At 36.4% G+C, this 12,710-nt stretch overlaps 1 protein-coding gene across 1 annotated transcript in view; it reads left to right on the top strand.

Annotated features, from left to right (window-relative positions):
* LRRK2 (leucine rich repeat kinase 2) overlaps positions 1 to 12,710 on the top strand; it is a 152,970-nt gene that overhangs the window by 52,626 nt on the left and 87,634 nt on the right. The window contains exons 15-19 of the mRNA XM_079938391.1: positions 3,681 to 3,825; positions 3,951 to 4,090; positions 6,082 to 6,210; positions 6,285 to 6,455; positions 10,819 to 11,077. Coding sequence (XP_079794517.1) covers positions 3,681 to 3,825; positions 3,951 to 4,090; positions 6,082 to 6,210; positions 6,285 to 6,455; positions 10,819 to 11,077 — 844 coding nt within the window. The remainder of the gene's footprint in view (positions 1 to 3,680; positions 3,826 to 3,950; positions 4,091 to 6,081; positions 6,211 to 6,284; positions 6,456 to 10,818; positions 11,078 to 12,710) is intronic.

The raw sequence follows: 12,710 nt of genomic DNA, 5'->3' as shown, positions 1-12,710 counted from the left end.
AGTTCAAACTTGTGCTTTGAGTTATCTGCTCAAATGTTTCTGTGTCAGGTTTTTTTTCATCAGTAACATAGGGAGAATAATTGTGTGTCTACATCATAGGGTTGTTGTGAGGATTAAATGAGTTAATATATATGAAGTGCTTAAAAGAAAGTCTGGCACATAGCAAACGCTGCTTAGGTTTTGGCATTATCCTTATGGTTGTTGCTATTGTTGTTATGGTGACTTGAAGCCATGATAGTGTATGAAATTCCATCCATGAATAGAAGAGTTTTAAGAAAAGTTCTTTGGATAAATTCTGGAGTTGAAAGAAGTGATTGTTAAGGAGATGGGTAAATGAATGGTTTTAAAGTTTGAGAATAATTGCCGGGGGGGGGGGGGTCGGGTGGGGGGGTGGATTACTGTGTCATGGAAATCAAGGGAGGAAAAAGCAGCAATTCAGTTGTTAAAGGACTTGTTTCTTTGAATGGTTTTAATTTGGAGTGGTTAGGACAGAAGTCTGATTATGTGAAATTAAGAGGTGGGAAGAATGTGGGGGTCGTGGGTGTAGACTTTTCTATTAATAAGTTTAGAAATGAAGGAAAAGTGGTAGCTCGATGGAATGGAAGCCCAAGTTAGGGATACTCTCTCCCAGTGAGAAGGCTTTCACTTTTGAGAAGAGTGTTCAGCCCAAGGCCTGAACTGTGCCATCACTCAATGTTTATTGCATGGATGATGAGTTATCTCATTTCACACTCCTAACAACTGCATCATTAGGATCATTTCAGAGGTGAAGAAGTCGAGACAGACACTGAACCATCCCTCCAGCTTCACTTTGCACCACTTTGAATTTCTTTATATTTCTTGAATAATACCTTCTGAGTAAATACTACTTCTCAGGAAATGTTATTTCATTCATTTTTAATGGTCCTCAGATTCATGGAACTATTGAGTGATGAGACAATTTAAACTCAAATTTAATTGGCTCCAAAGCTGATATATTATTACTGCTCAAGGAGTTGGTAAGACGGAAATAATGATGGGAAAAAATGCCAAGGGAGGCAAGGATATGAGTGTCTTGTTGAAATGATAGATGAAGTGATGTCCAAGGTGAGCAGTTACGGGGTGGAGGAGAAGGACACAGGATGAGAAAATGATGCTTCTCCCCATAACCAATACAAAGAAAGATGCTGAGTAAGGACACTTTAGAGGTATTGAGGGACTAGATTGGGAAATGAATGAAAATCTGTTCATTGACAGTATGGAAGTGAGACAGGCTGGAAGGTAGGAGGTTTTGGTTGAAGAGACTACATCGGAATTTGAGGTCTGGCTGGAAGCTATTTCAGCCTTATAGTTGAACATGTGGTGGGGTCAGTCAGAGATTTGGAGTGAAGATAACCATGAAACTAGTGTCTATGAAAGCAGAAGTCCTCAGAAAGATAGCATTGTAATTTTTGAAAGGAAAACTGTTAGGTAGGCATTCATATCATAGTTGAAGTTTAAAGAGCACCATGGAAAAGCAGACTGTAAGAGTTAGGTATATGTCACAGACATCAAAAGAGGGGAAGTGTGATTGTGATTGTCACATGGTTGGAAAGTGTGTTGTTGCCTGTTTTCTTCTCAGTCAATGAGAAGGATGGCCTGGGTAAAGAAGTGGACTCTATTGGAATACCTGTCAAATAATGTCAAATTCTGGAGGAATTGAGATGAAAAGTTTGGAAGAGATAGTGATTAAGATTCTGTACTTTTAAAGCAGACACACTTATATTCAAGTACTAGGCCTGACACGTGTTAGCTGTGTGACTTAAGCTCTTGTCCCAGCATCTTTTTTTTTTCTTTTTTTTTTACATCTTTATTGGAGTATAATTGCTTTACAATGGTGTGCTAGTTTATGCTTTATAACAAAGTGAATCAGTTATACGTATACTTATGTTCCCATATCTCTTCCCTCTTGCGTCTCCCTGCCTCCCACCCTCCCTATCGCACCCCTCCAGGCGGTCACAAAGCACCGAGCTGATCTCCCTGTGCTCTGCGGCTGCTTCCCACTAGCTATCTACCTTACGTTTGGTAGTGTATATATGTCCATGCCTCTCTCTCGCTTTGTCACAGCTTACCCTTCCCCCTCCCCATATCCTCAAGTCCATTCTCTAGTAGGTCTGTGTCTTTGTTCCTGTCTTACCCCTAGGTTCTTCATGACATTTTTTTTTTGTTTTCTTAAATTCCATATATATGTGTTAGCATATGGTATTTGTCTTTCTCTTTCTGACTTACTTCACTCTGTATGACAGACTCTAGGTCTATCCACCTCATTACAAACAGCTCAATTTCATTTCTTTTTATGACTGAGTAATATTCCATTGTATATATTTGCCATATCTTTATCCATTCATCTGATGATGGACACTTAGGTTGTTTCTATCTCCGGGCTATTGTAAATAGAGCTGCAATGAACATTTTGGTACATGACTCTTTTTGAATTATGGTTTTCTCAGGGTATATGCCCAGTAGTGGGATTGCGGGGTCATATGGTAGTTCTATTTGTAGTTTTTTAAGGAACCTCCATACTGTTCTCCATAGTGGCTCTACCAATTCACATTCCCACCAGCAGTGCAAGATTGTTCCCTTTTCTCCACACCCTCTCCAGCATTTATTGTTTCTAGATTTTTTGAAACTACCACTGGCATTTTTCACAGAACTAGAACAAAAAATTTCACAATTTGTATAGAAACACAAAAGACCCCGAATAGCCAAAGCAATCTTGAGAACGAAAAACGGAGCTGGAGGAATCAGGCTCCCTGACTTCAGACTGTACTACAAAGCTACAGTAATCAAGACAGTATGGTACTGGCACAAAAACAGAAAAATAGATCAATGGAACAGGATAGAAAGCCCAGAGATAAACCCACGCACATATGGCCACCTTGTCCCTGCATCTTTAAAGTCTGGTGAACCTATTGGATGAGGCTGTTGAGGGGGAACAGATGAGATATGGCATGTAAAGCACGTAAAGAGTAAATTTTCAATTAGTATTTTCTATGGTGAGAGACAGCACTAATTTTTCTGGTTAAGAATTTAGGCTGTGGGAGCAAATGTCCTTGATTTGGTATCTTCCCAGTAGTGTACAGTCTGTGAGAATTTAGGAATAGCTACTCCACCCCGCTAACCCTCTGTAAACTCATCTTTTAATGGGAATCATATTAGTATGTGTTTAATAAGAATGCCCTGCAAAGAAGAGCATGTAAAAGTATTTAGTATAGTGCCTGGCACAGAACAGATACTTAATAAGCATTAAAATGTTAGCTCTTATTCTTTTTTTTTTTTTTTTTTTTTTGGTGGTGCGCAGGCCTCTCACTGTTGTGGCCTCTCCCATTGCGGAGCACAGGCTCCGGACGCACAGGCTCAGTGGCCATGGCTCACGGGCCCAGCTGCTCCACGGCATATGGGATCTTCCCAGACCGGGGCACGAACCCGTGACCCCTGCATCCGCAGGCAGACTCTCAACCACTGCGCCACCAGGGAAGCCCTTAGCTCTTATTCTTAATAATAAATAAAAGTAATTCATGATATAAGGCAGAATCAAGGATAGTAATTTTATTTAGACTACTTAGTTTATATTTTATCAGTGTATAGCTGGCTTTAACTAAGGTAAGTATTAGAATTCATTTTTTAACAGCAAATATTCTTAATTTTCTTATTGACTTTAGTTCATTGGAAATCCTGGGATTCAGAAATGTGGATTAAAAGTAATTTCTTCTATAGCACATTTTCCTGATGCATTAGAGGTGTTATCCCTGGAAGATGCTATTGATTCGGTGCTTCACACACTGCAGATGTATCCAGATGACCAAGGTTGGTACAATTGAACTCAGGATTTAGATTTTTATAGGCCTTTAGCTGTTGGTTGGACATGTTTGAATTTTTTCTTCAGTTTTGAGATTTAAAACAATAAATTTTGTTCTTTTTTTCTTTTTTAGAAATTCAGTGTCTGGGTTTAAGTCTTATAGGATGTTTGATTACAAAGAAGAATTTATGCATAGGCACTGGGCATCTGCTGGCAAAAGTTCTGATTTCCAGCCTACAACGATTTAAGGATATTGGTGAAATACAGATGAAAGTATGTGCATTATCTTGAAGGGAATTGCGATCTTGCACAGATTTCTCTTTCAGAGCAGCTGGTGTAACTCCCACTTTGCGTTAATGGGTATATTCTAGTTAACTGAAAACCTTTTTTTATCATTTTGTAGTATTTTAATTATAGTAGATGAAGATAATTGGATTGAATCTCAAAATATCCTGTTTCATTACTAAATCTCTAAAATTAGTATATTTATTTGTCATTTATCTTTTCCATGAAAGAGCACAGAATGTGCTAAAGAAATTTCAGCTAGCTGAGCTTTATTTGCTTAGATTTTAGATAAGTAAAAGTTATAATTATTCTGAAGTTTGTCATTCTCTGTGTTTTATTGTTAGCTGCTTACCTAGTAATTTTGCCCCTTGATTTTTTTTCTTGCAGTGAAACAATATTTTAAACATTCTTCATCAAGCAAAATTTAAAATGGGATCTATATTAACTGTCTATAAGGAATCCAAGATACTGGTTTAAGATTAATTTAGGGGAGATTAAGAAGTAAATTGTTTCAGAGTGTTTTTCTTTTAATGTTAGCAAAACAAATGGTTTCCTTAAGAGTTTCTGCCTTGGTTGTGGTTTTTTAGTAATGGAGTTAACAATTTTCATAAACCAAATATTTTCATAAATGGCAGCCTTCACCAGGAGTGAAAATGTCTAAGCTCTAATCTTTGCACAGACATTATTAGTAAATGTGATAATGCATGTTAAGATTTTAAATTTTAAAGTGCTGAACACACAAGCAAAAATGTGTTTTAGAACCAAAATGTCTTTTATAAATCTGCTTTTTTTTTTTAAATCTGCTTTTTTAATGTGCCTCAACCTAGGCTGATTAAAGCCAAGGCAGAATTGATTATAAGTAATCCTAGGGAAAGGAAATTATTTTGTGCAGGTATGAAGGTGTCAGTCAGTATTTATTCATGTAAGCATAAATTTTAGGATTTTTATAGTAGAGGTTGTAAACTGTTGACCAGTGGGCTAAATTTGGCTTGTCAACATATTTTATTTGGCCAGTTCAGTGTTTATAAGTTTTTAACTTGAATTATATGCCTTCTATGCATTTGCATTACCTGCTTTGCTATTGCATTCATTTGCGTTTGCAAGGACCTCTGCTCTAGAGGTTAGTGGACCACATGCCGCTCAGACCTGCATAGATTAATACTATTTCTCCTGTCAAATGTTAGGAAGCATTTGTAGAAACTCAGCCTCTTATGAGCTCAAAATAATAATTTTAACATTTAGATGATTTCATTAATATATACTAGAAAGATAAAAATTTTTAAAGTTAAGTGGATCTTTGGTGAGTTTACCCAAGCTATATAATAGTCAAGTCAGAAGTTCACAACTCTTGGGGTGGTTCTAAAAAGTAATGATGTACTGATCAGTTCTTTATAAATGATTTGCTATAAGGATGTAAATCTCAGAGTGTCTTTAGAGCTTCTCTCAGATGCACTCAATGTGAATAAAATCTAGGAACTCGCATTTGTCTGAGGTTAAAATTTAAGAAGATAGCACAAAAATTTTGGGGGAAATGCTAAGCTATCTAGAGAACCTGATCTGCAATCTTGTAATAAACAATTCATATCACTGGTCTATTTGGATTTGTGGCACTGCTGACTCTGCTGTTCTAATCCTGATTAGTATCTGGCTTTCAACCTGTAGGTATGGCTTCAGGCAGGGAATCTTTAAAAGGCAAATTTTGGTGTATTAGGTATTTTTCCTGCTTTGCTAGATGCTAGTTTGTTAACTAGCATCTTATTCTCTGTGCACCTGCTTATTTCTTAGTAATGAGAGAGCAAGGTGTATTTGTTTCATTGTCTCAAGGTTTATAGCTTTAAAGTACAAACCTAATAAATACATCTACTTAGCTAAGTGAACATCCAAGGTTTTAAGTACCATATACAGTCTCTCTTTTACATTATTTATTTATTTATTGTCCACAATTGCTTTGTTATTATTATTTTTGATCACACTTTCAGGGATTTCAGACAATCTTGACGGTACTGGAATTGTCAGTGTCTTTTTCCAAGCTGCTGGTGCATCATTCCTTTGATTCAGTAATATTCCATCAGTTGTCCTCCAACATCATGGAGCAAAAGGATCAACAGGTACAATGTTTTTCACCTGTATTCTAACTGTTACACATTTAGCTGACTCTAATCCTCACTTCCGTTCTCTTTAGTTTCTAAATCTTTGTTGCAAGTGCTTTGCAAAATTGGCCATGGATGATGAGTTAAAAAGTGTGATGCTAGAGAGAGCATGTGATCAGAATAACAGCATCATGGTCGAATGCTTGCTTCTGTTGGGAGCGGATGCCAATCGAGCAAAAGAAGCAGCTTCTTTAATTTGTCAGGTAAATATTCAAGGACTCACTTTTGTTTTTTTCTGTTATTTGACTCTGCCATTGTATAGCTCTTATCTACATCCTATTATTCTACACTACAGAATTTATCAGTTTATTGAACAAATGCTTGTGATTTGTAGGAGTTTAGATTCACAGAATTTCAGAGGTAATAGGTCCCTTAGGTGTTATTATCTAATCATTCATTTTATTTTTCTACCTAGCTTCTTAAGTTGATAAATAACTTTTCAAATGTGTCTCCTACTATGCATCTCTGTGCAAATCGTTCTCCAGCCACACACCATACAACACATGGTTTTATCTTGTTTTGATCATCTTTCAGCTATTTTCTCTGTTTTCAGTTTCTCTCTCTAGAAAATTCTCCCCTCAGGGCTACCACATGTGGCCCTGTAGGCTGTGTACTGCACACTTTGGGGTGCTGTACCCATTGACAACCCTGCTGTGGGCCACCCTGCAGTTGTGTGGCACTGGGCCTGCTTCCCTTCTCTCCCTTCCCTCATGCACTGTGCAAACACATATATCAAATTCTGCTTTGCCTTCAAAATCTAACCTAAATTCCTTCTCCTCAATAAAGCCCTCCCCACACTCCCAGACCTCCATACAAAATAAAGATTTACTTCTTGTGTAAGTCCGTGACAGTTTATGTACACTCTTTATATTTTGTGAGTTATGTGAAAGTAGAGATGTACAAGGTTCATCTATGTATCATTCAGAATATCTAACTCACTGCTTTACATACAGTATGAATTCGGTACGTATTTATCAGAGTGTATTACATGTTATTTCAAGTTTGTCTTCATTCTATAAATTTTAGCATTTATAATAGCATTCGGGAAGCACTACATATATTTTCTGGTTACTTAATATTTCCAACAAAGCAATTATGTAGTGGTTTAATATACATTATTAAATAACCAGCAGAGTGCTGTGTTTTCCAATAATTTACTTTTAAAGCCTTACTTTATTTAATTTCCCAGTCACCTATGGATTCAAATCAATTTGTCAACTGTAAGATTAAGTTAGCACCTATTAGCAATCTACCTAAAAAGAAACTGAACCTGTAACTCATTTTCATGCAGAATTAATTTATGCCAAATACATAATCAAATTATTTAAATTAGTCATATTTTCATTTAAGCAAGCAACATTAAAAATAGTTGCTTCTCTGTTATTAAAGATAATTAAATTATTTTCCTCAATAATTTAATATGTTTTTATTGTGTACCTTTTGTGTGATCTTGAGATCATTGAGTTAATGTTACTTGGATTGAAAAGAAACTTCCCCTTCAGATTTTTCCTAGGGAAACAACATAGCTAAAATCACTTGAGTACAATTACTCTACATTCACCACAGGGAGTGCTTTCTACTTTTCTCTCAATTTATCCAAATATTTCTATACAAAAGGCTTTTTACCTTATTCTTCTTCCCAAGTTCTTTTGGACTTAATGTACTTATTTATATCTTTTCTTCTTAAAATCAGATCTTTACATCCATGGGTGTATTAAATGTAAAGAATTTATCCTAGTTGTCAGAGATTATTTGTATCTAACATGATAAATGTTGATTAAATATTGTGGGTAGATTGATTGAACATACCTTATTTTGTACCACTGTAAAGTGACATAATCAAGACTATTCATGCACCAATGCTGCATAATTAAGAACTATTCAGAGCAAGGACAGATTTAATCTTGTTAGGTTTTCTGAGGTGAATATAATAATAGTGTAATGTACATGACTGGTAGAGAAGAATATGGAGGATTAATATCGGGTGTGAAAATGCATGAATGGAGACCTGAAGATGACTCATCAAGTCATGGTGGGAAGAGCAAGGATAATGAATTGTGAATAAATATAATAGCAGACACTTCTGTGGTGTTCATTATCACCTGGGCCCTGCTCTGAGCCCTTTACTTAATAAACTCCTCACAACAACCTTAGGAATAAGTCCTAGTACTATCCTATTATGCAGGAGAGGAATTGAGGCACAGAAAGGTTAAGTAACTTGCCTGAGGACACTCTACAGGTAAGTAGTGGAAAATCGGCCTGCTTTAATCTTTTGTTTACATAACAGATTCATGATAGTGGTGGTGGGGGGAGGGGGTTATACATTCATTCCTGAATGCTGGTTTGAAATATTAGGATTTGATTGTGTGCTGAATTATTTATAAATTAGAATATGAGAGACAAGATGGCAAAGGATAGTAAATTACAGTTTGATTATATTTGAATTATCCTCATTATTAAAATACAAAACTGTGTATCTGAGCAGTATTTTTTTTCCTTCTCATGAAGTTGAAATTACTTTCATAATTTTATTTCTTTTGTCTGATACTGTTTCTTATATATTTATCTCTTCATGGCACCATATCCCTGAAATCAACTGGGATAGCTTGGGTCCCCTGAGGAAAATTCTGCTATAAAATGTATTGAGCATATTCTCTGTGGAAAGCACAGTGCTAGATATTCAGTAAAGAATAGAAAAGGAGTTTCCTGTTTCAAGATGGTTTCAAAGTGTCTATTGGGAGATGGGGGAGGATAAAACATAAATCACCTTAATACAAGGTAGGCAGTAAATGCCATAATTTAGAGATAAAAGATTTCTGGGCTCCAAGAGAAGAAATGAGTTTTTTTTGCCCCTCCCTTCCTCCCTTCCTCCCTTCCTCCCTCCCTCCCTCCCTCCCTTCCTTCCATCCTTTCTTCCTTCCTTCCTTCCTTTAAAATTTCCTGTGGACCCTTAAAGGATTTTAATAATTTGCTAAATTAAATATATTCCTTAGGCATTGTGCTAGGGTACAGAGGTACAAATTGAATTGCAGTAGCATCCATGCCTTTCATTCTAGTTATAAAACAGATAAGCATGTCTAGTTCAGTGTGCTAAGTGCTATGTTAAACAAAATGGGATGGGCATCGGAGGAAGAAGGGTGTGTGTAGCCTGGAAAGCTGATAGCAAGGACTTAATGTGCAAGAGAGTTTAAAACTATTCCTTCAAGAATGAACATCTTTTTACTGGCTGAAGAACAGAATTAGATATTTGAGGCAAGAGAAATAGCATAAATGAAGGTAATAAAGTTTGAAAAATTGCATGTCGTATTTGGGGGAATGTCCTGGAGCAGAAAGGTTTTAGAAGATTTTAAAATAGGTTAATGACCTGATCATATCCAGACTAGAAAAGTACTATAGTGGCTCTGGGGAGAATGGGTTGAAGGTGGGTGATCCTGGAGACCTATGGGCACTAAGTTGGTGCCATCACACCACAGGACTGTCCCCTCAAACCTCTTGGACACACTTTAATTCTGAAGAATTCAGGAATTTTCCCCAACCACCTTGTTCCACTGACCTGGTACCCTGAATCTTAGGGTCTTCTTTCCTTTTATTTTTTAATCCTTAATATTGGGTCATGAAAGGAGCACAGGCTTTGGAACCAGCAGATATGATTTCAAATCCAAGTCTCTTATTGACTAGCTCTAAGGGTTTAGACAAATCACATATTTTTCCTAAATATTCATCTATAAAATGGGGGTAATAATTTTTACGGCATAGGTTTTTTAAAAATAAGGATTGGAGGTCATGTGTTTACAGAAGTTAGCACAGTACCTGGCATATAATGTTTATATTATCTATGACTTTGTTCTTCTAGTTGATAACATCACATTCCATAGCCTTTCAGAAGCTGTTGCTGGGTTGGGCCAGTGTGCTATGCTGCAGGTTGCTAAGGCTTCTCTCTGCTTACTATGGTCACTCTAGTTTTTGTAGCAGCTAGCATGCTAACCCACCTTGAGGACCTGCTCTGAAAACGTAACATTCAGGGGAAGGTAGAAAACTGAGAGACAAGATATGTTTTTGTGGAAATTAAAATTCTTGTCCTGGAAAACCAGAAGTAAATGATGACTGTCCTTTGCATATGGCATTAGCAAATTTTATGATATTTATACTCACACTTAGTTATTCTGTGTCACGAATGAAGGCAGGGCAGTAGCATTTACTGTGTTAAGGTACTAGTTTCCCAGATGTCTTCCAGTGAGCAAACAGAAGTCCAGAAAGTATGAGAAACGTGTAAATTGTTGGAGCCTCAGGTATTCTGACTTCAAGCCTATGAGTTTTATTTCATACCATGTTGCCTTTTTCATGGTAACTGACTCTCATGTGGCAGATTGATTTATGCTGCTCTGATATTTGTGGTGCTAATCTTATTTTATTTTCCTAATCTATTTCAAGGATGAGTTTTGCCTTATTTTGTTTCATTCTGAATTTACGGATGTAGCGAAAAATCACACCAAGTTTGATTATCAGTCTCTTAAAAGGAAAAATGACAGGTTGTTAATGTGCTTACCTTCTCTTTTTCTTTAATAGGTATGTGAGAAAGCGAGCAGTCCCAAAGTGGTAGAACTGTTACTGAATAGTGGATCCCGTGAGCAGGATGTACGGAAAGCTCTAACAATCAGCATTGGGAAAGGCGACAGCCAAATCATCAGCTTACTCTTAAAGAGGCTTGCCCTGGATCTGGCCAATAATAGCATCTGCCTTGGAGGATTTTGTATGGGAAAAATTGAACCTTCTTGGCTTGGTCCTCTATTTCCAGATAAGACATCTAATTTAAGAAAAGAGACAAGTAAGTATTAACAGGAAAGTCTGTACAAGTTTTAATTTTAGTAGTATTTTTAAAAATCACTAATCTTTTAGTTAGTTTTCATTCCAGTTTGGTTCAACTTAAGCCAAAAATATTGTAAAGGCTTGGATATCTTTTTTTTTTGTCAAGAAATGCTTGAAACTGACATTATATTTAAGTTCTTTATGAGCCAGCAAATACATATTTTATAAAGATAGAGCAAAACAGTGGGATCTTTCTGTCAGGTTTCTTTTCTTTGTTACATATTTTATTTTTTATTATAAAAATAATCTATGTGCATTTACAAATAGAAAAACATAAGAATCCTAAGGAAGAAAATAACAACTTATTTTTTCACTTATAGATAATCAATGTAGATTTTTTCCCTAGACTTTTTGTATGCTTACATATGAATTAAAATGTGTGCATGGAAACATAAACACATATATACTTTGCATTTTCAAGTTAGTATACTTCGCATTTCACTTAAGGATGTAATTTCAAGTTAATATAGATCTTGTATACATTAAGTACATTGATGACAGTTACCACTAGCATCTATACTAGTGCTTTTCACATAGTAAGTGCTCATTAAATATAGTATAGGCAAATAGAAAATTCGGTAAGAAATTATGTTGTTAAGCATATGTGGAAACAGGCACTTCACACATTATAGATATGAATTAAAATCTTCCTCTTTTGAGGAAAATTTGGCAATATCCATTAATACTTTAAATGTACACCCATACTTTTTTGACCCAGGAATATGCTGATAGGGGTCCATAATACAGGCATTCTTTTTTTTTTTTAATTTTATTTATTTATTCATTTATTTATTTTTTTGGCTGTGTTGGGTCTTCATTTCTGTGCGCAGGCTTTCTCTAGTTGAGGCGAGCGGGGGCCATTCTTCATCGTGGTGCGCAGGCCTCTCACTGTCGCGGCCTCTCTTGTTGTGGAGCACAAGCTCCAGACGCGTAGGCTCAGTAGTTGCGGCTCACGGGCCTAGTTGCTCCGCGGCATGTGGGATCTTCCCGGACTGGGGCACGAACCCGTGTCCCCTGCATCGGCAGGTGGACTCTCAACCACTGCGCCACCAGGGAAGCCCTTAGAATGCATTCTTAAGGGAAAAAACAGTTAGAGAACAGTGTTTTTAGTATACTAATATTGGTGAAAAGACAATTGGGATATGGTAGTCATAAGTGTTCGAATGTGAAAAGACCATGTTGAGAAAATAATCCAGAAATGGGTGCCCTGGTTGCCTTTGGGGACCTTGGAAACTAATGAAATATGATTAGAGTCTATGTTTTATCACTTCAATTGGTCTCATGCGAACAACCTGCTTACTTTAATCTTTGATCTCTGATGGAGAGGAATTGTGGGCCTTTGGAGAGGTACAAAGGGAGATATACATTCAGGGTATTCTTTTATTTCTGTACGAAGTTTTTTACAAGTATTGACAAGTCTTACCTAATTTAAAAAATATAATGTCATTTGAGAGATTGGAGGGCATAGCCATAATTTTTTGACAACTGGTCTGAGTAAAGAACATTTTGAATTCAAAGCTTTAAAACATTTTCCAAGTACTATTTGAGTTACGCACACATGTTGTAATGTGAGTTATGAGAGTAATATTTGA

Source organism: Stenella coeruleoalba, assembly GCF_951394435.1.
Source record: "Stenella coeruleoalba genome assembly, chromosome: 11".
In the NCBI taxonomy this organism is placed as follows: domain Eukaryota; kingdom Metazoa; phylum Chordata; class Mammalia; order Artiodactyla; family Delphinidae; genus Stenella; species Stenella coeruleoalba.
The sequence above is the reverse complement of the archived record's forward strand: the minus strand, read 5'-3'. Positions and strand labels throughout refer to the sequence as shown.